We start from the raw sequence: 25,332 nt of genomic DNA on the forward strand, positions 1-25,332 counted from the left end.
TTCAAACTGGGCTTTTTTTTCACTGCAATCACAGTGAAATTATTTATTGGCTATCTCGTTCACTGTAAAATACTGTTACCGAAGAAATCGAATCTAGAATGCAACTTAGCATCAATTTTTAAACACTCGAACAACTTTATTCCAAAAATTCTATAAAGCCATTTTGGAGAACGAGTCAAGACTAATGTTCATTTCGAGACTTCAAATAAAATAGACAGACTTAAAGACAATTAAGCTCAGCAAGCTTTCATTTTATAACAGCAGTTGGTCTGCTTGAGGAAAAAAAAAAAAAAGGGAAAGCGCTGATTAACAGAAAGGGCTGATAAAAAGATGCAGAGCACAGTGGGCTTCACAGTAAAAGCTCCAAGAGCGCTGTAAAATCTCAGGAAAAAAAGAGAACACTGAATGAAAATGTTTGCTGCTGTTTAAAAGCATCTGCTCTGCCCCACATTAACAACTGAGGTAGGACAGACTAGTCGCTGGTGCTTGACAGAAAGGATAGGTGTGCAATGCGAACTGTAATATCCTCCAATGATCAATAAAACACCACTTTAATAGATAAATTATATTGTAGGCGTGACTGATTTATTGCATTTTATTGTTTCCAGTTATCTTTCCACTGTTCTTCAACATTTAATGTGCATGGTAAATTACCTGAACAAGCCACAATAAAAGAAATCAGACAACACAGCACTCGCTGGTGTGGAAAGACACATTGTACTGTATGCGTGAGGAGGCTTGAGAGCATGAAAAAGACAAATAGATATAGCAGTGTGACATACAGCTATTTGGGGAAAAAAAGAAGTCCCTGTCCTGGCAGGAAATTTCAAAGCAGCTGGAGTCAGGCGAACTCAATACAGCAGCAGCAGCAGGAGGTAAAACTATGACAATGGCAGAATGACTATCACAACCAGCTTATGGAGACACTTAAATCTGTGAACTATATGCACACCCAGCGCTGAAGCCAAGGCGCACACTGGTTAGGATGCTATTACAGTGGGGGTTTTTTTTTTTTCTTTTTTGAATAGCTCCAGCTGCAGCAGCCTCCACTTCTGTCCTCTCCCCAGCGACAGTCACAGTCACTGCCAGCTTTGTATCTGTAAGCAAGTTCATGGCTTTGAGGGTTTACAAAACAATTCCAATCAAGCAAGAACTGGATGTGTGATTTCTCTGAACAGTAACTTGGGCATCACAGAGCGTTTTTTTTTCTCTCTCAAGATTTTAAAAGTGAATAAACTGCGGCTGGATATATATATATTTTTAAAAAACCTCTTTTCACTTTGGTGAGTGCAAGGAACAGCCTGAAAATGCCAGTTGTGACATTAGCACTTGTAAATGCTCAGTGGAGCAGGCTGTTGAGGACGAAGACTCATTGGTGCGCTTTAAGACCGTGCTTTCGCGGATCAATACAAACTCGAGGAAAAGACAAGATGATTTCAGACTGTGACAGGAGCTTGAGCCAGCTATAGACTGAGGTGCTGGAAAAAAAGAGCATCCCACTTCTAAAATTTCTGAAGTGGGGGACATGCTTTTAGTCTAAATAATGGTACCTCTTAAAGGTGTTTAGAATCTCTCAGACAGTTCAAGCCATTTCGTTGGAGAGCATATCACGGGTTTTAAAGCTGCTCTTGGCTGAGGTCTTTCTTTGTCTTCCTCATCATTTCCTGCGAGCAGCACCGTAGTAATCTTTCTTATGAGAGTAATCTGTAATTAGAATAATGATTCATACGGCAACAAACTTGAGTCAACACATGTCACGATGATGATTGGCAATGGGGCTGACTGGAACAGTTACACTGGCGAAAACCCAAACTGGATTAGCAATATAATGCTACATGTGCTGCAGTATGGCTCAGTAGTAAAAAAAACCCTTAAAACGGAAAGAAAAAGTGCATAATTTCACATATGGATCATCAGTCTATTGACCCAGCAGGTAGCATGCACCACCTCTGAAATTAGTTGGCTTATTGGACTACAGTGAACTACTGCCTCGAGACAGATAAATTTTTCTCATTTGTACAATCTGCTCAAACTCCACTTGGCAATGGGAGGTTGTAACATCAGGCCTGGAGCCCAATGATAATGGGACCATTCAGACTTTATATGACAAAAGATGGTGTGTAGGCATGTAATGATCTTTGTTGCAATTATGGCACCATTCATGCTTTACTCCTTAAAGGGGTTCAGCCAAAGCCATCCTATATAAGCCAAAAGTATGCGGACAACCAAACACCACAACCATATTAAAAAAAAAAGTTCACTTCAATTTATGGTTATATGCTAGATTTTGCTTGCGGCAGGTGTAGGGCTAAAAAAAAAAAAGCTGAAATGACGTCCCACCCTGTTCGTAACAACCTAACTGCCAGAAGAATAGCGGACACTTTAAAGGTGAGGAAGATTAAAAATTGAAACTAGGAGGCAGGAGAGAGGTGCAGCCTTGTCTTTCTCACCCACAGCAATGACATGGATGTGAATGTGAGACTGTCGGCTTTGCAAAGTTGTTTGGAAGATCTGGGGTGAAGGGTTTTTAGATGCTGCTCAACTGTCAGTCAATCACTTTGGTTGGATTGGCTTATACAGTAGTGGCAGCTTAAGCCCGTATGGACATAGCTCCATGTAGTTCAGGGCACAAATCAATCAGTTAATCAATCAAAACCAAAACCAATGGCATTATTCTGCTGCTCTGTTAGCCGCCATTCTTCAGTGGAGGTTGAGCTGGGAACCCGGCTGCAGGAATATGGGCCTGTTTCGGCACAGGAACATTATCGTTACTGGTGTTTGGGTGATAAGGCCTGGCGGACAGAGACTTTTTCAGTTCATCCCAAAGACATTTATGGAGTTTAGCAGTTATGTTTTTCCACAACAAACCATGAACAATGTCTTTTTGGCCCTGGCTTTGGGACATTGCTCCATTGAATGACAGAAGGCGACGATCCCAAGCTACTGCCAAAAAGTTTGACCCACGCTATTGTCCTAAATATTATTGTATGCTGAAGCATCAAGACTGAAACTGAGAGTGTAATCCAAAGAACAAAAAGCCACAGAGCATAAAAAACAGACTATAGCACCTCTAAAACGTAAATTGTTAGAAATAAGAACTTACAAAATTAAGTTTTTCAACAAACTGAAATCTCTGTTTACCTCTGAATTTATTACAAACACTATTTACAGAAAGTCTTTCTGCTTTTCTACTGTCTGTTTGGGGAGACTCATTTAAATTTTTATTGCAGGCTTATGACCTGCCAGATTCCGGCTGCCTACCGCCTCACTTAAAAGCTTTGCTCTGGTGTGGACGCTGGGTACAGTCTACTGTTTCTTCATCCAGACTACTGCCAATGCATGCTGCTATTTTCTTTTTCATCTTAGGCAATGTGAGACTGAAATAAGTTGCTCATTATGTCTATGAGTTGACTAAAATCTGTATGTGCGTGTGTGTGTGTGTGTGTGTGTGTGTGTGAGGAGAAGTCGTTTCAAGCTAAAACTTGCTTGTGCATCACCCCGGCATTCTTTCAATGACTGTGCATTCATTAAATGGAGCACCTTATGGGGCAAATTGTTTTCTTTTGGATAGGGGTGATTAGGATAGTTGATGAGGTGATAGCTTGGGGAGAGAGCGGGGATATTTTAGCTCCAGGGTCTGTGGCATTATTCATGTGGACGTGTAGCTATGCCTCCCGCACGCTGAGCCATAAATCTAAATCTACAAGAAGGACTGAACTACAGTACTTGTACACAAATCATAACTGAGCACCACCAAAAACCCCGCCATCCAAACACCTCTTCACCCATGTCACCTGGGGAGCTTGGCAGTTATTGACCAATGAGGGCAACTTATTGAGAAAAAGCTGCCATGAAACTGGGTCGCAGGAGCCAATCAATGGCATGGATTTTTTTTTTTTTTTTTTGCCTTGGCATTATCTCGACTGAGAGCAAGGACTGAAAGCGGGGGTGGTGGTGGGTGGGTTGAAAAAGAAACAGACACAAATCATTCGGTATGGAGGCACCCTGACTATACCTCTCCTTTCACTCCCTCCATCCACCCACTCTTTCCAATCTGCCATCATCCACCCCTTCCTCTTTCCTCCATCCTGCTATTCATTTGCTTTCCTGTGATTTCTGTTGTTTGTTTGCCCCTGGGCTGAAAACTCTGTGTGTTTATGTGTGTGTTTGTGTGTGTGTGTGTGTGAAAGCGCTCTGAAATGACGCATTGATTCACAGTGTTCTATATTTTCTCATCTGGCTCACTATTACAGTGAGAGTCAATCGACGCCGTATTTCTCTCACTCTCTTGCTCTCTCTCTCTCTTTTACTTTCTCCCTATTTCTTTCGCTCTCTCTGTCTTTCTGTGTGTATCGGAGTATCATGTTTTTGAATGGAAGTGCTTATGAGGGGTGTTGTATTGCAGTTACAAGAGAAGTGTTTGGAGTGTGAGTGCATGTGTGTGGGGTGTTTTGTACCTGTTTGTGTGTATTTGTATGCATTATTTTCTAACTTTGAGCTCAGCGCTATGTATGCGAGAGTGCGAGCTCCCTCTGTGCCCTGTGTGGGGGGCACTTGGTAGTGCACTGGCCCATATATATATATATATATATATATATATATATATACACACACATATATATATATGTATGTATGTCCTTTCTGCGTGTGTTGAGGGTGTTAGTGTTTTTATGTTTGCCAGAATCTGCTGGCGAGTCTTTGTGCAGTGTTTCATGAGCACATGTGCTAGTGCTAGCGCTGCAACTCCACCCCGTGACCCACACGTAAATGCACACCCGCATGCACGTGCGCACACAAGAATACATCTTCCCACTCGTGAGGGCTCTTCTTTTGCCAGAATCAATACAGGAGCTTTTTAATGTTTCTTGCCATAGTACGAGTCTGAAACTGGAGCGCAGGATCATAACTGTGGCAGTCAGGGCCTGGCGTTTGGGACGCGCCCCCCCCCCCCCCCCCTTTTTTTTTTGTTCTGTCCATTTATGTGCTTGTTGTCTGTTTAACTCAAAAAAGGGAAAATCTTTTTCACAGGCATATTTCCCATTATGTTGGAAATGTAGCCATATTGAACAAGAATTGTCAAAATCTGGAACAGTCATAACTACATGGTACGTTTGCATTTATGGTAACTGTGAAAGCTTACCGTAACGCTAAACTGCTGCAGATGGCCTGCTGTTTCACGTGTAGATCAGTATTTTTCTCATGGTGTTGATTAATAAAATTCTGACACAGCAGACCCACACACTGTGGTACTCATGCCTAAAACAGTGCCTAAAGTGCCTGCAAAATACACGCTTTGTAGTTGAATGTCAACAAAAAAATATTAAATTTAACTGATTGCTCAATCAAGTTTGAACATCAAAAGCAAACTGATACACTTTTTACCAAAGCGTTTGCTTTTTGAACCAAAAATAAGACTATTATATACAACACAATAATCAATAGCAGTCATTTCTTGCTCCATGACCTATTGACTGTTCAGTGATCCATCCACACTTCAAGAGAGTCTTTCACTCTTTACTTGCTGACTTTGCTCCCTTTGCACTGCGTTGGTTTATCATTCAAATACTGGATCCATGTCTTGAATATTTTGAATGTTCAGCAGCGCTGGCTTCTGTGTCACTTGTCAGTAGAGCTGATTTAATTACGCTAGCAGACACATATTCTCCATCAGCATAATCCTGTGTACCTGTAGTTTGTAGTGCTATAATGGAATGAGCAATGTGAAAACAATTTGTCATCTATCACCAGTAGTACAATGTCAGCGTCACTTTAACATCAGTATTTCTGCTTGTCACTTGTTTACCCAAAGTCTCTCCTGACACTGCACCCGCTCGGTCGCGCGCACACGCACATGCTTACGCTCATGTGTGCGTGCACATTCACATCAGGCATCCCTTAGTACTTTGTCTGAGCTACACCAACAGCCTACAGCCATGCTTACAGGGCATTTCCACTAGGAAGTCAAATCCCCTCTTCTCTCAGCTCACCTGGCAGCACGGAAAGAAAAAAAAAAAGGACGGCAGAAAACTTTTTAAATGTAAGAGCTGGGGAGCAACTTTGACGGAAAAAAGCGCATCAGGACACAAAGTGAAGGGGAAAGAGGCTTTAACAGGGTAGAAAGGAGATTTCATTTGCCGGGTTTTGGTTGTGTTGGCCTGTGAGTGGGGGGATTGATAGAGGATAGACGGAGAGCGAGTGAAGAAGGTAGGTAGGAAGAAAAACAACACTGAATGAAGGAATGGAAGTAAGAGGGTGTAGCCGTGCGCCATAAAACGTCCCACTGCCTTTCCCAGGGCCAAGTCCTCGCTCTATTTCTAATGAACTCATTTATTCTGTTTTGCTGGATTTACCTTCACCAGCAACAAAAGACAGTCTCCTGGTCTGCCTGTCTGAATTCTCTGCTTCAGGGTTTGTTAAACATCTAGGTCTGTCCTATAGCCTGCCTGTGTTTATCTAGCTCTCGCCATAGGTCAAACACAGACTGTCCTAAACTGCCAAAGGCATCTCTAATTGGCATCTTCCTTCTAAAAACAATATTAATTACAAGCGACTGGTTACAGTAATTTGCTGGTGATGCATTTCTATGTAGCATGTGAAGCCAAACATAGTCCCTTCAAGATGGAAAGGCAGAATCCTCAAAAAATGTTTTTGTGAACCACATATTCTGGTCTGTGTCAAACAATAGCAACAAAGGCAAAAACATCAATCGGCAGCACACTTTGTGTGAACACAAAATCGCATTCTGGTTTTGGCCAAATATTTAATCTCTCCTCGTGTCTCTGTCTCTCCCTCCCTCTTTCTTTCTGAATAATATGCCACTGGGAAGTAAAAAAAAAGAAAAAAAGACTGAGAGCACGGATCCCCACTCCTCCGCTCTTCTTGACTGCACGTCTGTGATGTCATAATCACTCACATCAAAGGCTGTGCGCTCAACACGGCGACTGTCAGCTTCCCTGGAGGCGTCATTAAAAACGAACAGAGCAAACCGAGCCAGGCCTGACAGAAACGCATCAAAACTTCCTAAGACTCACACACACGCACACATATGCGTAGCTAATGCCGGCTACGCATCCATGTTCACGCTCACACTCAGGCATCGGGGAGCATGCACGTACTAATCAAAGCGTGTGACAGAGACAGACACATGCACACAACACACATATGTAATAATAAAATCATGTGTGCGCCAAGGGAAGAGCTCACATTGCTGATAAAACCCTCAGACTCGCATGCGCACACTACTACAAACTGAAAATCTGCATCTTCTCTGTGACAAAGTGAAAACTTCCTCATCCTGTCATGCAAAAATAGAAGTCGAGCATTCAGACGCGCATGTTTTGCTTCCAGCTGCATGTGCGTGTGAACAGCAGCGGCCGCAGCACGTGGACGGACATCTGTCGTAAAAGATGTGCTCTCTTGATATGCATTCACAATGCACTCCTGTTTCGCTGCCAGCCTGGGACTTAATGCAGAGTGTGCACATAAATGTAGAAAGAGTCTACATCTACCAGATTTTCATTCCTCTTTCCTTCTCTCCGTCTATCTCTCTACACACTTGCCCACACACATGGGCGCATGCACACGCACAGACACACACTCATTTACACAAACTGGAGAAAGGACTATAAATAGTATGCCTATGATGTGATGCCGTGTGGTTTATCCCTATGGGTTTGTGTATGTGTGACTGTCAAAGTGAAGAGAGAGGGAGGCAGTGAAAGGAGAGGGGGGGGGGGGGGGGTGGGGGTGGGGGTGGCAGATGAAAAAAAAGATCTTTAAGAGAAAGAAGTGTGGTGTATAGCCAGTGATAAGCACTACATGGCAGGCATGGCAAAGACAGAGTCTCCTCTTTGATCTGAAATAAATATAAGTCATTATATGCTAAAATGAGCATCTGTGTTTGTGTGCGACTGAATCCAAGACGTGTTTATGTAAGATTTCGCTTCTGGCTTGGCATGTCTTTTCTTGTGTGCGACTTACTCCTGGCAGGGTCTTCTGCTCGTGCAATGCATTCTGGGCTTTCAGGGCTGACTCTCTGGCACAGTAGGTGAGGAAGGCACAGCCTGAAATACAGCAAGAGAGAAAGACACAATTATGTTATGTGAACTGGGGACAGAGGAGAGACAGCTACGGGAGGGGGATGCACCAATCATCAGCAAATAGCTAAAAACAACACACACACACACACACACACACACACACACACACACACACACACGCACACGCACAACCACACGGAGTAAGCCTGCAGCCATAGCTCTGAAACTCTGTCTACATGGCCGCAGAGGGAATTTGTTCGTGCTTGTGTGTCCACAATAAACAGCATTTCGGTGACTGAACAAATTGAATATTTCTGCGACCGCGAATGCAATCCACTTGCATGCAGAAGGGAAATAAGTGGGACTAAAATTTGCGTCAACGTGTGACGATTTGTGTATTCTGTTGCGCGAGAGCCACCATGCCCACATCAAATCTGACTGAGCTTTCTCCCTGGCAGCCTGAAATAGCAGTTATCCATTCGTCCATCGCACTCTTCTGGCTGTTGTGACAGGGATAGACAGCCTGACAGCTTCTTTCTCTCTCTCTCTTACCCACCCTCCCTCTACTTTACTCCCTCCACTCTTCATTTCTCCATCTCCCTGCTCCATATGTTCCAAGACTACCCACAATCCTCGGTTTTGTTAGCACCTGGGCTGACATGTGGGGGTGGAGAGAAGATGGAGACGCAGGAGGCAAGGAAGAAGAAGCCGTGGGGGAACGTGCGCGCTGTTCCCTTGCCACCCCCCGCTGACAGTGAGGCACACACCACTGTCAGAGAGCTGACAAACTGTCAATCTACAGATCAAGCCTAATGATTCATGTGTTTGACAGATTAATAAAACGCTCACAGAGACAATTGCACAATAGGTTGATGCGCAATTTGAGCTCATACTGTACGCACAGGTATTTTGGGTGTTTGCTCACATCCAGGTTGTGGGAAAAATGTAAATATTCTTCATTTACACTCATTTCAGTCACAATCAGGGAAAGAACCAAATGTGCACAATTAGCCTTTGGACTTGTTGCATTACAATATCTGGGAATTTTCCAAAAAAGCGATTATAGAGGTATTCAAAATCATTATATCACAGCAGCAAGAAAATATTTCATAGTGCATATAATATATTTATTGTTATTGCTGTTTCCAATCTGTAAGAACAAAGGTACATAGTTTGTTTTGAGAGCATCAGCACCTAAGTCTGAGATGATTATCATAGACCCCTACTTACAGACCAAAGACCAAAACACAGTGCATTTTAAATAATGCACCCCCTTCTCGAAGCTCTTTGTCCTTTTTAAATACTGGGGGCTATTTGTTGTTGAGGGTAACATCATGTACAGTATGTGGAAGGAGAGCAGCTTCCATCCTCTCTGCTCTGTGTCTTTAACCCCAGGTCGCCCTGATGGTGGGACCCCAGGGAGCTCTGCTTGTTGGTGTTTTTAATTAACGTGCCTCTCTCTCATTAGGCGAAGTGGGAGCTGGCCGCTGACAGCTTGGCTACCTCCTTGTCCTCTCCGGGCCTGTCATGTTAGCACTACATGCCGTTGCTGTCCCAAAGGAAGGACACGCAAGCCTCTGATTCACACGTCTGACGCTCATTCACATGTTTGGAGCACAGTCACCTACAGCAATCAGCGTATTCAACATAGGAAGACGTACTCCTTTGGCTTACTTTAAGCAAGAACAGAAATGCAATGTTAAAAATGAATTTTTACTCACAAAATACACCTAAGTAGCAAAAGCTAAAATACTCATGATGACATTTTACATTAACATTTTTTAATTATTAGCAGTGTGTGAATATGTAACATTGCGATGCAGATATGGAGATTATTTCATATTTCAGCTAAACAGTTTGCTCCAGAGGTTCCCAGAAAGTTTTGACTGTTTCACACCCACAGTGATGAATTGCATTTACTGTATATAGAACAGAATGTGCAACATTAGAAGACAGGCTGCATAATGTTAGTTATGTATTTGTTTGCCTGCAAAGACACTTTGGCATGCAGAGTGGAGGAACTAGGTGATCTAATCACCAATAAAATACACCACTTAGTATTTTATTCCCAAACAAAAACAAAATGTAAATCTATTTTATTTATGAAATCATAATTTCCATTTATTCAAATGCACCTGCCTTCCCCACATTTTATAATCTACCCAATCACAACAGCAGATGTAACTCTGAGAGTAAAAGCAACCAAAGACATGCTGGATTACTACATATTAACCCGTGTGATCACTGTGCATTTTGTACATTAAAACTTAACCTGGAAATAGCTACATATTATAGCTGTCTCGTATTAAGTAGAGCATACTGTAATATAGAAGAAAATGAAAGATGTGCTAAGTACATTTATTTAGATCCACTCACGTATGAGAGATGGATGCTCTAACATGACTAAATACACAAACACATACGCATGCACGCCAACACACACATGAAAAGTGACAGTCAACAAATGTTCAATTTATCATCATTGTCACAAGTCAGATGCTGGCAGCAGCTCTAGTATCTGACTAAGATCCATATTGGCCCAGGAGAGAGAGATAAGCTGTTTGTTTCTGCTGTCAATGCTGCCAATTTGGTTTCCCATCACTTCAAATTCAAATCAACAGCAGCGCAGAGGGGGATCTGAGAGAATGTATGTGTGCGTGTGTGTGTGAGAGGAGAGGAGAGAGAGAGACGATGGAAGATGGAAAGAAGGGCAAAAAGAAAGAGGGGGAGGAGAACAGCAGAGAGGAAAAACAGAACAGCGAGGGATGCTCGGTAAGAGACGGAGAGGGAGAGAGAGTAGATAAGATCACCTAGCTTCTGTGAACACCATCCCCCTGTGTCCTACACTCGCTTCTTATCTCAACTGCAGCAGACACCCTAAAGGGACACACACCCACTGAGAGGGAGAGAAACAGAAAACGAGCGAGAGACAGCGAAAGAGGGAGGGAGGGAAAGAGAGAGAGAGAGAGAAATATGGGGAAGGAAATGAGAGAAGATGAAAGAAAGCAGCAGGGGAATGGTGGAGGCTGAATACTTTCTGGTGGAGGAAGAAGAAAGAAATCTGCCATCACCAGACCTTATTTAAACGACAGCTGTGTTGGACCACATGGAGCTTTGACCTTGTTGATTTGGAAAACCCAAATTTGATGAGCTGCCTTTGCCAATGGGTTGCCCAACAAGTTGCCAATGGGACTGATTCATTGTTTGTTTAAACATTCTGTTGTAAAAGATAACTCAACGAGGAGGGATCATTCATACCAAAGAACATTATCCTGTATATACATTATATATGAATCTAGAGGAGTTTAGCGATTAGATACCGATAATGCAACATAGCAGAGCGGTGTCCTGAACAAAAGTAGGAAATGGGACAGGACCCCAGAGTCTAGATGCTGGTGATGGAGCAGGGTAAGCAGATGGCTGATGGAGACTTCGTGTTACTCTCTGATTATCCAGGATGAGGTGGAGATGGAGCGGAATGCAAAGACAGTTGAAAGGCAGGAAGACAGAAGAGCTATGTGCAGAGAGAATAGGGATGGTGGACTGATCGTCTTGGATAAGAGGGCAAGAAAATCATTGGACCGCAAAGTTGCAGTGACTTTGACAGTAAAGTGGAAGTGGGAAAGTGGCAGTGAAGAGGAGAATTGCTCAAACATGTAATGCGCACATTTGAATGGAAACAGATTCTCCTTATTAAGCTAAGCTTCATTTCAATGACTGATGCCGAGTATCAAGTCAGGACTTTGGCTAACATTACCCCCGATTTGAAACGAGTGCTTCAATCCAACTTGTGTTATGCAAATCAGATATTTGATTTTTTTGGGTTATATTTTAGCTCACGAGGAGCTAAGTGCTGTAATCTGTTGCTAACTTTTTTTTAAATAGAAGGAATCCACACAACCTTTCCTGGTTTTGAGGATGTGGTATGTTACATGTAGACGTACATATGTTGCCATTTCATCCAATCTAACAGTTTACCTCGTTAGTAAGTAGCAACATAGATTTATCAGTTCACCAGTCCATTCTGATCCACTTATCTAATTCAGGGTCCCAGCTACTATAGACAACCACACCTATGGGCAATTTAGAATCACCAATTAACTCCACCAACTGTGTGTCTTTGGACTGTGAGAGCATGCCAGAGTAACTGGAGAGAACTCATGCGACATTGGAAGAACACGCAAACTCCACACAGAAAGGCTCAGGACAGATGGTGGATTTGAACCCAAGACCTTCTTGCTACGAGGCACCAGAGCTAACCTCCATGCTATAGCAATTCGAACAAATGTTAAACAAATACTAAAAATGTATCTATATGCTACTTCATTATTTATTTTTTAATAACTAAAGACTGTCGACATATTTAACGTGTAAACTGGGTGTAAAGGTAATTAAAACCCTCAGATTCCCAGAAACAATATAGCGACCGTGATCTCTGTGACATCCATGGCCCAGGTTGGGGACACACCATTCTTCAAATTCTCCTTTGAAACTAATTATAATCCTACTAAAATTAAAAGGACTAATGAATTAGTGCTCAGCACTGTTACCGGACACATGAATCACTTTTTACCAGCATACACTGCCTGATGCCACCCAAGACTAAAAAACTTGAGGGACAATGTTATTGTACAGAGTTCTCTAATTATCTTCTGCCTATTAATTCAGGGATTGTAAAAGGCGGACATAAAAAGTTCCCTCCTCTCGCTCTCCCTCTCTCTCCCTCCTTTTATTCCCAGCTACAGATGAGGAGAAACTCCCAGTGATCATTTAAATATTTCAGAACAACTTGGTAAGAGCCTAAAAAGAGTCAATAGCATTAAAAAGCTTTATCCACGGCACAGCTGAAATCCCTGGAACTCTGCCTTGAAAAACTTTGGCATGAAACTTTGTTTGAGGCTGTCCAATTTCAGTCAGTCAATAGAAATCTCCACGTCTCCCCCTACCTCACTTCTGTTAGCACTTATCTTCACCTGAAAGGGTTGACCAAGGACAGACTTTGCTCAATAAACAGAGGAATGTTTTTTTTCTCCTTTTTAAAAGATTGACCTTAAGACAAGAACGTTCTGACTGGATTTCTGTGAGTGCTGAGGCTTAGATAACGCTCTTCAATTCACTCTTGAAATGGGTCAGAGTAAAGACAAAAATTCTTGACTTATTGTGTTCAGAGAAATGGCATATAAAGCCTTGGTCTTTTAGTCGTATGGTGAAAATGAGTAGCACTGAGTGCAAAAGTGGAATACTAATAAGTGTTATATTAAAAGAGTTTCTCAACGATACAGTTGCCCTTGTACTGCTGTAACTGGGACACTCGGTATGAGCCATACAATTGCTATTCAGTCTGTATCTGGTTTTCAAATGCAATAAAATTAAAAGAGTAAAGTTAATACTTGCAATGCAGAGGAAAAAAACTGCTTTAAAAAAATAAAAAATAAACACAGCTATTAAAACCATGTCTCTATAGCTATATTCCCATCTTATCTTTATTCGCTGCAGAATCATTCTCGCCATTTCTCTAATGCATATGTATACAGGGAAATGTTTAGGATGACTTAAAGTGGCAGACTTGAGAAAAAAAGGAAAAAAAGTCACATATCTCCAAGTAAATCTGATATCGAAACGTAAAAGCCCAGACAAGCCCCCTCACTTTTGGTTCTGCGAGGAATAGTAATTCAATAAAGTGAGCAGCAGCCGCTCATATCCCCTTCACCTTTGCTGACCTTTCAGATCATTACTCACCAAGGAAGAAAGAGACAGAGGATAGAGGCTATTTTAGGGGACACAGCCAAGGTCTCCGGGAACACGCCAACTTTCTCCTGTATCGTCTTAAAATCTTTAATTGGCTGCTGTAATCGCTGATTAAATGAAAAAAAAAAAAAAGCACTTTGAAGCCCACAGTACGAGCTCAGAGAACAGAACTGAGTGTACGAGTGGAAAAAAATAACTCAGTTGCTCAAATCGAGCATCTTTTTTTTTCACTGCGTGAAAGAGGCCTTAAAAGTTCAGGAGTTGTTTCAGGGGACGAATGAATGTTGGTCTTGATTATGATATTATTTCAGCAGAGTGAGGCAGAACTAAGGGGCAGTGTTATGAAAGAGGAGGTGAATTCATTTGTAATAGAGTGTAATAGCAGTCTCAGCTCTCCCATAGGCAGCTATATGCAGATCCCTCAGCCCTCTCTTTGGGGGGAACTGGAAGAATCCATAATATAGAAACGCACAACAAGCGTACCACTGAGGGAAGCAGAGAGCAGGAATAGATAGAGCAAATGTTAATAACCAGGTGATGGATGAATCTCTGAGGGACGGCACTTCTGTACGTCTGTTATATTTTTTTCCATTCTTAAAAGTGCAGGACATAGTCATTTTGAACAATAAAGGGGACTCCGGTTGTAACTAAATTACTTTTGGAGATGAGGATATGAAGATCGTAAAATAAAAGTCATTATACTGTATTCTGTGTGAATACTAAGTTCTGATTGACTCGGGGTGTAAAATAAATTTTAATAACTGGGCATTTTCTGCAAAACTGTTAAATCATCAAGGCAAATCAAAGCTTGCTCATGGTTTGAATGTGAATTTTAAGCAGCACAGTGAAAAATACCCAGAATAAATTACTCCCAGATTGCCCTGAAAGATGTGGGAATAAAAACAACCTTATTTCAGATAATAGAAGCTTTGAAAACCAGGTAACTTTACATTTCAATGTGGTACCTTTAGGGGGATAATAAAGGGAGACAAAAACAATCGACATTACAGATTCATGCAAACTAAAAACGTTTTTCCCTCGATGCAACATCGTTTTCAATGAGCGGGGTAGTGTTTTAGACTTCAGTAGAAGTCCCTACACATCTAAGCGGTATGACACTGTAGGAAAATGATTGGGATTGTCACTGTCATGGGACTTGTCAGCGTCTCCAAGGATACGCAGGAGAAGCAGCAGATGGGAGTCTGCCTTTTAACATCTGGTTAAGGTGGTTAAAGGGTTGTTTTCATGTGTTCTTTTTAGGGTTGAAGGCCATCTGATTTATAGCACCGACTCCTAATCTAACCTTTCTATGCTTCAATGCTTTTCTACTTTGGATATTAAAAACCAATGACAGTAAAGGAACAGTGAACAGCGATGCATCAGTATGTAATGAGCTGGGAGTAACGATGAGCTGACCTGATGCCTTCTAACATTACAACTAAAGATGAATAAAAAGCCTTTTTCGTTTGTTTCTTTTGTTTTGATTGTGACATACATGCGTGAGAAACAATGAGAACTTTTAAATGGTTTGTGCTTGTGTTTGTGTGCGCGTAAGTCCCTGAAGACAACAAGTCCCATCTCTCGCCCTGCTTGCCAGAGTTGCCGTCTCTAAGCTGTGCTAATCGATCGGTGAAGGAGGAAAAAGGGCCAGCTTTAATGTGTTGCATGTGAAGGATTTAGTGGAGAGCACAGCCATTGAATCAATGGAGTAGAAAATGCATCATTAGGACAGTGTCAACTCCCTCTGCCCCCACAGACACACACACACACACACACACACACACAGAGTTGCAACAACCCTCACTCAACCTCCACTCCCCCCCCTTATCCCGAGTGCACTGAAAACGTCCACATATTCATACAATCGCATGACGTGAGGCGTGCACAGAAAAGGCACGCATGTGATGCTTCAGCTCTCATAGCACAAAATAAAATACCTTCTTAAACAGCACTCACTCTGAGTGCATCCCATGAAACATGGATGCTCCAACACCCACTTGTATGAGCTTGTTAAAAGCTCCCCTGATGGCAAAACACAGACGTTAAATGTCCCAAAAATCCAGGCAGACGAATCACCTCACTCCCATCCTGCCGCTGCCATTTTGTCAGGAAATGTTTTGGGGGGGGACTAATTTTAGCTTTTCATTATATGAATTATTAAAACTGCAGTGACTCCTATGACGAACTTAAAGTCTGAACCCGGACATACCAGGTCAGTCACTGTGGGAAATTTATTGAGGCAGAGACTAATAAAACAATGTGGGACAGATAACAAATGGGCATTTTTGAGCTCATGTTACTATAGTTCAATGTATTATATGGGAATATTATACTTTAGTCAGTGGAAAAACCTCTTAAGGAGTGTTTGGACTACTGTGGGACACCAAAACGCTCCTTCAAAAACAGCACTACACAGCAGTATAGGATTTATAGATGGTGATGGTGATTTTTTGGTTTCTTGTGTATAAATACCATTAAGAGACAGACTATACCGGCCCAGTGTGTGTGACAGTTGTGTGCACAATGTTTTTTCATCATCTGTAGTCTGCTTTACTAAGAGATTTTGTTATGAAATGGTACTTGTAGGTTTTTCTTAGTTGGAAAAAACTGACAGTGAAACACGAAACATGAGTCACACCTGCTCACGCTGCACTCGCTTAATGGATCTAAAATTAACATGTTCAAAAGTTGCTGTGTGGATTTGAATGGGGATACTGACTGACTGAAATTAACTGAACATAAATTCAACATTCAGACTTCAGCAAAGTTTATTATGCTTTTTTCACAGACAGACAGACAGACAGACAGACAGACAGACAGACAGACAGACAGACAGACAGACAGACAGACAGATAGATAGATAGATAGATAGATAGATAGATAGATAGATAGATAGATAGATAGATAGATAGATAGATAGATAGATAGATAGATAGATAGAGGGTCAACAGTCAGACAAGGACCAGGCAAAGCTGATTAATCAAGAATCCATCTCCGGATGAATCATGTATCACTAAGAAGACAAAGTGAATTCTGTCATGGGAGTGGTCCCATGTCTCATCCCCCTGGTAAAACACTTACAGGATAAAGACTCCCATTAATATTCCTCTGAGCTCCTCGCCACTCCACCTGCCTCTCTCTTCTCCTTTCCTCTCCCTGTCCTATTATCCTGCCTCAGCGGACATCCTGTCCTGTCCCGTCCGCCTTGCCAACCTGCAAGATGGAGATGAGAGGACGATCCAAATGCAGAAGGGGGAACATGAATCATTACACTTCCTGTTGTTGCACACCGTCCGGGGAAGGAAGAGAGAGGACGCCCCCGGGGCTCCGATTGATTCTGGAGACTTAATTGGGTTTATTAGCCAAGATGTTGGGCCCCGTGAGGAGGCTCCCAGAGGCCGCGGAGTTCCCCCCCTCCCCCCATCCCCATTCCCACTCTTCTGAAGGAGAAAGCCTGCGTAATTGTTTTCCCTCCATCTTCTGTGTCATTGTCAGATGGGTCCTGCGGGATTATTAGCAACCCCAGGTCCCTCAATAATTCATCCAGAGCTATTTATACACAGATGGAGAGTCCTCTAAAGTCTCCCCCAGTGAGATTATCTGACGCTTAGACAGACAGACAGAGAGAGGGAGAGCAATGAAGAGAAACCGGGCTACAAAGGGAAAAGCACGAGAGAGACAGAGAGAAAATGGGAGAGACGTACAAAGAGAGTAAGAAGGATGGAGAGAGGCAATCACAAAAAGAAATGCAAAGACGAGCAAAGCAAGTTTGACAGTGAGAATGAGAGACAGCAGTGGTTTAGGTAGGCACAATGACAATGATTCTGGTGTGCATTGAGTTTCAAGGTGAAACTCTCTGCTCTGCTTTGGCAAAGTGAACAAAAGCACTGTCCCGGGAATAGCATATCCTCACACAACACACATTAATGGCTTTTAATCTTCCCCCCTTTTTCCTTCATTTAACACAATTAAGATGTTTGCAAAGCTAACATGGACCACTAGTCGCTATAGGAAGGACAGATGAAAGACACTCAGGGATTTCCATATACAAAGTAAACACAGTTATCCATCCTTTCTAACGTGTCAGTGCGTAAGACCAACAAAACAGCAGCCAGCCATTTCTTAAATCACCTAATAATTCACTAACATAACATTAACACATTAGCATATTAACATTAGCGCATTAAACAGCTTCTAATCCCAAACAGATAGTGGCTGGGCTACACAAGGCTGCGCGACTGCTGGCTTTTAATAGCTTTGCAGATACCTGTGTCTTTCCGCCTGCAAGTTAAGGGGACATTTTGTTGTCGTCAGACTAATGAAGCCTTTGGCGCACAAAGTTGATTTTCAAAGTCCCTTTGTTGGCGCTCCAGCCGCAGATAATTATATATATTCATCCCCTTTGGCAGTCACTTTTATCCAGCTCATTTAGAAAGCTTGGCTTCCTCTTGGACAAATTGGGACATTGAAAGGCAGATTGGAGTGATAGTTTTTACATTTTGCATCGATGGCACATTAATCAGGGCAACTATGGCTATGGGAAAAGTCTCAAGCGCCCTCTGAAACACAAGCCATTTATCTGTAACAAATAGTATCGCCGTTAAAGCTACGCCTTTATCTAAATGCATTGTTTCATTCTGTATGAATATCTTCCGAAGTAAAATTCTAATTTCCCAAAACATGGGAGCTTAAACCTCTTCAACCTAAATCTAATAAACTGCAAATAAAATCTGGGTTTTGGAAATGGATTTGAAAGCCTAAAGCAGTACACACACACTGAGGTGTGTCAGCGAGAACATCACCTCAAAACATAACTGCATTTCTATGGATGCTGTGAACAGCAAATCTGCTCAGTGAACATTTTACATTTTGCTGTTTTCTTTTTAAGATAAGTTTCAAAATGTTTTCCCTTGTATAAAAAATATTAGACAGAATTCAGTATCTTTTACACATGAGAATAAAAAATGTTTGGATGGAAACGTTTTCAGAAAATGCCAATGCAAACTAATTTGGTCAAAGGAGCTTGCAACGAAAAGCGTCTGAAGCTCCTTTGACTACGATGACCTGGATGACTGAGAACCTTCACAGACAAACTAATTTGGTAACTTTTAATCAATGACTAACAATCAATGGTAAACTGAGTATGTCACTTACTTTTCATTGCTGTATACAATTAAATCATAATGAATAATAACACCTAGGTTTATAACACCTGCTTTAATGGACATAAAAATGATGTTGAGGAAATTCACATGACTGAACCTTTGTCTTATAAAAGGCATAAACTGTAACACTACAAATGACTAGTGAATATACTGTTTGGTAATTGTGAAATAACTGTTCACTTGAGTTCAGTTAACAGTTTACTATTTATTACTGATGGTTATTATGGATTTCTACCACTAGTTTGACATTTCTTCTAAACTACTGGGAAAGTTTTTGTTAGCTTTAGGTAAAGCCAATGCCAAATTAATTGCTGCTGCCCACTGCGTCCTTACAGTATTGATGAACAGTCTATAAAGTAAGAACACTTTTCTCTCTCTCTCTCTGCTACACACACACACACACACACACACACACACACACACACACACACACACACACTTCTGTTGCTCCGGGGAAAGCAAAGCTTATCAACTACCCAGTGCTCACACACTCTCACACACACACAGACTTCACTGTCTCTATCTATAAACCCCATGAAATCATTCCACACCAAGTGAAGCAGGCTATGTATAGGTTTGGCCAGGGTTCCATCTCCTGTTCTGTGATTAAAGGACCAAACTAATAGGCTCTGTCTCATTGGGAACCTGTGTGGGGCTGGGAGAGACCTCCGAAGCCATTAAATTGCAAATCTGTAATAATTTGCTGAAGGCTTTCTGTCCAGATCATTCCCTGGGCTGATTTGTGCATTGAGGTAGTGTTCTGAATGGCCAAGCACAAACCCAGCTGAGCCCACCAGCTAGCCAGCCAAGTTAGTCTACAAGGGGGCACGCTCCAGATGTGCATGTACACACACACACACGCACGCACGCACGCACGCACGCACACACACACACACACACACACGCACCATATTTGCTTTGCAAGAACCACAATACAAAGTTTCACAGAGTCTTTTTCACTTAATTTGCACCAACAGTCTGCTTCTAATTAAAGCCAAATTAAATAAAGGCGTGAGCTAATACGCTTCATAAGTCCATGCAAGTTCAAACCTCCTTTTTGAGGTGCAGATTTGTGGAATGGAACCTTCTTATTAAAGACCATAAAATATATTTTCTACATCAGCTTACATGTGATGAACACGAACGCTCGGTTATTTTTTCCAGGCAGCTATGTTTGACAGGGGGCTTTAGATTGCAGGCAAATCCCACGTCCCAGCTTGTTAACTTGTTATTTAACCCTATAACAACAAGTTACATATTTGATACCAGAGTTTTTGTGAGTTTTTGAGACCACTGTGATTTCTTTCCCCCTGAAAACCTTAAATAAATTGCACAATACACTTTTAAGCAATAAGTTGCACAGAAGCAATAAGTTGCACAAATTTTACACAGTACAGCAAATACAGATTTCAACTAATTTTTCCATAAAGAAAGATCTGGTGGTTCTTCAGCTTTAACAGCTAGTCAGTTCCAAACTAAAATGAAACATCTGCATTACAAAAAAAAAGGAAGAAGTTTGTAAATTTTTACTCTTGTTACTTTTGGCACTTGAACTTCTTTCAGAAAAAGAAAAAAAAAATCCTGGGTTGTCCAGGATTTCTGCTGCATGAGATGAAATGCATATTGCATTCAATTTTGATGCAACACAGCTGAAGCATGCCAGTGACAATAGAAAACCTCTGTAATGCAGTAAAAAGTTGTTTCTGTCCACAAGCGACCTACGCAGCTGCACCCTCACGTGAGCAACTTTAAATAGCAGTCAAGATCAAACTTCAAAAAGTAGCATGTGAGGAAAATCCACAAACAGACACACACACCACTGACAAGTATACAAGTCCAATTAACATGTTGTCAGAGATCATGCTAATATGGAGGGCACTTCCTTATTTACCCCTGGGGCACCTGGGCGCTGCAGGGGTCTAATTCTGCTCCCATCCCAGGAAGGTCATTCTCCCTTCTCAAGCCATGATGGCCACAGAGTAGTGCTTAAATCTGGTAAAATGCAGCCTATAAATTACAGCAGAGGACAGAGGGGTCAGAGCCTGGCATGGAACTGGGCCAGGAGCTATCAATCTGCCGGGGCCAGCGAGGGCGACATCTGTCTCTGGGACTCCCTCACTCTTTTTACTTCTATCTCTGCCTGTCGTTTCCCATCCCTGCTTTTCGGTCTTTTCTTTTCAGCCCCTTCCGTCTTCCCTTTCGTTCCTTTTTCTCACTCCGTGTCTGTCACTGAACAATCTCTCCATGCCTCCATTTTTAGACTGCACCTTCCTTTACAATCTCCGCTCTCCTTCTTTTATATCGCTCTGGCTCTTGATATTCTCTTTTTGTCTTTGTGTGCAGCCCCCCACCCAAGCGCTCTCCTCCATGGATCTCCCTTGCCTCTTTTCACGCATTCTCTTACATCATCCCTGTTTCAACATGTCTCTAATTCTGCTTCCCTCTCTCCTGCTCTCTCTCCCAGTCTCTCTCGCTCTCTCTGTCTAGAGCTCCTTGTCGTTTTACGCACTCTTGCACCATCTCCCTCTGCAGCGATATGTTTTGGTCTATCTGCTCTCCAACCAGCAGGACAGAATAAAGCCTTGATGTACTTTCCCTCAATGTGATGCCAATATCATTTGAATGGTAATATCTGATGGCAAAATGCACATTTTGGAGGGAATGAAAATGGACCCAGTGGGTATTCAGAAACAAATACAAATTTGATATACAAATTCAAAGCTGATGTCGTTCAGGATTGTGCAAACTACACATTTTCCCCGAACAGAAAACTGAGCAGTTACAAATCTTTTCTGAAGCAAGTAGCTAACTCATGAAACCACACTTATATATTACAAAGAGAACAAGTAGTTTTGATATGAGGCTAACTCTGGAAGTCAAAACTTGTCAAGCCTAATTTACAACAAACATGTCTGTTTGGTTGATGCTTTTCCTAGTTTTGTCAGAACATCTTGCACTACATTTGCTACCCAAACCCTCGAAAACTTCCACATAACTTATTAATCATCCTCCATTTTCTGAATCAAACTTGCCTTTGAATAATTGAGGGGGCTCTTTGAAAAGCCCTAACCTCCATTCCCACCTTCCTTTTACAAGTCAACGTGGTGCATTTTTAATTGGAGGGGGCATGAAATAGGCATGAAGGGAGATGGGAAGAAACGGAATTGGAATCAGGGACGCTCAAAATGTGGCAGTCATGGCGCAGCGTATGAGGTTGTATGCAAGCATACAGAGAAGGCTAAATATGCATCTGGCCTGACAAGTCACACATGCTTGACAGCCCATGAGGTGTTTTCTGCGTGCAACGATAGCACACGGCTCATGTAATCCCTGCCTTAGAATATCCTAGCAGATGGACCTAGATACGCCACTTTGAGTTATGCTTAGCAATTTGGTTGAGAATAAACATCAATTCAACTTCCTATAAAGCATAAATCTCCAAAGCCGAATGATTTGTTTAGTCTACATGAAACAGTCTTGTAGGAGCTAAAACGGTAATTGAAAGTACATGCATTACAGTCTGAAAAAGCTGTGTCTGTTTGCAAGGTAGTAGCAATGATTTGCTTTTGTGATATTAAAACCAAATTTAGCCTCGAGAACAATATAAGAAAGGGTCAAAACAGAAACAATATTAATCTATTTGAACGGGGACTGAAAGGAATGAGAGTCCTTTGGATATGTAACAAGAATTAATGCTTGCAGGGTATGCATTAATGGGCCATTGCCACAGTTGGCTGTGACAAACTTTGGTTCTATTTTTCATATTGCTGCTGTGTCATGCTGCTATTTCCTTGTGGAAAGCCTCTGCAGTAGAGAGCTGCAGCTGGGCCCGTTTTTATGAGCATACTGAGATTTTGAATCAGGTTTGGACCCAAGATATATTAGTAAGCATTAAAAAAAGTCACTCTTGAGCGCTACTGTGGCTATGATTGAACTCACAGCACTGTAAGCACATGTGGCACTGTGTTTTCTTGTATGCTGATACGCACAGATCACATAATTCTAAACTGTATGCATATAAAAAGATGACAGATATATATAGAAAATGTATATATACCTCGCTTTAAATACACAGGTGCACAGACACAGATATGTGTATTATAAAATTTCCGACCATAATGCCTCCTGACTGTGCAAAGCTTGATAAAAGGAGCCAGAAGTTCTAATCGAAAAGGCAAAACACCAGCTTCTAACTTCAAAAACAGAAGAGATTCATAATCCTTTGACTGCTGAACAAAAGGAACTATTGTTAAACCTTTTACACTCAACAACCACATATAGAGTGGAGTGCCTGTGTAGTTGTATGCCACAGATAAGTATTCTAGAAATGAAACTAAATGCAAAATCTAGACAGTTAAACAAAGAAAAAAGACACATTATATTTTTTTATATTAGCATACATGCAGCTCCATGACAATGCTTTTATATATCATCTCTATCATTTCGAAATACATTAAAATTTTGAAAAACTGAAGGAAACCTTATTAAGCTGAAAGGAAAAACAAAGCTCTTCCTCACAGGAAGCTCTATGATTAGCACTGCAGACTTGAACACAATCAGCAGCAAAACAAAATGAAACTCAAAAAAAACATGTAAGACTTTCCAACATTTCAAAATTATTGCATTCTCCATCTCCACAATCGGCCACCGGTGCTTGAAGCAGGGGGCGTTGAAGTAGTATTAAGGGTAGCTAAAAGATTGAGGAGGCCCAAAGCATCAACTTTTAAAAAATTTACCACAAAGCACAATAATATTTAACTGATGCAAGAGCCTTGAAAACCGAAAACATTTACCTCTCCAAGGAGCACTTGTCAAAAAAAGGTTGTTTTTTTTTCATCCTCTGAAAAAAAAAGCACACGGGGGCAATGAACACAGCAATAAGAAAGCAAGATTAGGAAACAAAGACAGAAAAAAAACGCAGATTGTGGCGCAAGCATCTCAGCAATCTTTTTATGAAAAACTAAAAAGCCAAATGTTGTTGAAAGATTTAAGGCATGCTTTATTTGAACTCAGCCCTGGGTTAACTCTGTCAAAACACAAGAAAGCTTTTATAATGTACATACAAGTTTTTCAAAGAGTCACCTTAAAAAGTGTTGGAAACATCTGTCACCGCCACTGACCGCTGTTGGCCACAACTTTATCACGTGGAACAGGTTTGAACCACAAGGCAGTTGTTTCTAATTTTTGAATTCTAATTATACAAAAATGATGTGCATTGTGTTAGTGGAGGAAAGAAACAGTTATTAGAAAGTATGCTGTTGTTATTAACAAAAATTATTAAAAGATAAAAAAAGAAAGTTTGCTGCAGGTTGAATGCTTAGTGTGTGTCAGTTGATTTGCATCAATCTTGAGGACATGAAATGAGGTGAACAGGCAGGTGCACAGCCTTCTCTTTACATAATTCTCTGTGTATGTAAAGGTCAGTGGTTTAATGAGAGGACTGCCGAGGTCAGGGGAGCCAGAGGGCTCCACCTCTCTGACAGGCCACATAACTCCAAACCTGCTGTTAGCATGCTAATCCTTGCACAAGCTCCATGAGCACTGCCTCCTTTGGCTTGGTCAGACCATCTCTCAGTGTGACTAACTGGCTCCCCGCTCGGCCATAAGCCAGCCCCCATCTGACAGTCCCCTCCAATAATAATGGACAACAGAGGCAGCACTGGTTTGACAACGGTCCTCGTGACAAATTAGACTCGTTGTACTCCTCATTCTGGCTCCGCCTCTCGATTTCTTCTTGTTGCTTGGCAGTTCTGGGCTCTGCCAGGGCAGTGGGCGCGGTATGGCACCGGTTGTTGAGTTTACTTTGGTATGAAGTGCCTTCCTCTACGACACATGCTGCCTTTCTCCCTGACGAAACACTCGAAATCGATGCGTCTTCATAAATTTGGAGCACAATGTGAGACCTGAGCGTGCATTCTGAACAGCGCTGAGTGGAACACGGGCCAAGGAGACAAGGAGCACATAAACATACACACTCACTCACACAGTCATCCAAAACTGAATGCGAAAGGAGGAGAGGGAAGGATCCCACAGAGAGGATGATGCAACCGGAGTGAAATTTTTCGGCCGGAACGCATGCTGCATTAACGCAGACCTGCAGGACGAAAACACACACCCGTACTTCGTTCTTTTTCTTGTTCAAAGCTAAATTTGGTTTTATTGCCCCATTTTTTAAAAATAAAAATAAATAAATAATTTTTTTTTGCATCCAACAACCTGTAACATACAATTTCCTGAAAAAAAAAAAAGATCCTTTCATGTTACTGGCATCATGACTTTCTGGCCTCACTGAGAATGATAAGCCAAATGAGCTGTTCTGTTCTAAATCTGCTTGCCTGACAGATTCAGGTGAAAGAGCTATAATATCTAAAGTGAGGGAA

The 25,332-nt window shown here is 41.7% G+C and overlaps 1 protein-coding gene across 10 annotated transcripts in view; it reads right to left on the reverse strand.

Annotated features, from left to right (window-relative positions):
- Nucleotides 1-25,332, reverse strand: part of celf4 (CUGBP, Elav-like family member 4) — an 88,792-nt gene that overhangs the window by 59,040 nt on the left and 4,420 nt on the right. For all 10 annotated transcript variants that reach the window (XM_086291791.1, XM_086291790.1, XM_086291794.1 and 7 more), the window contains exon 2: nt 7,981-8,063. In XM_086291791.1, coding sequence (XP_086147917.1) covers nt 7,981-8,063 — 83 coding nt within the window. The remainder of the gene's footprint in view (nt 1-7,980; nt 8,064-25,332) is intronic.

The sequence above is a fragment of the Aulonocara sp. 'chitande type north' Nkhata Bay genome, linkage group LG5 (assembly GCF_057382095.1).
Source record: "Aulonocara sp. 'chitande type north' Nkhata Bay isolate Kocher_YH1m ecotype deep benthic linkage group LG5, A_spYH_male_GT1.1, whole genome shotgun sequence".
Taxonomy (NCBI): Eukaryota; Metazoa; Chordata; class Actinopteri; order Cichliformes; family Cichlidae; genus Aulonocara; species Aulonocara sp. 'chitande type north' Nkhata Bay.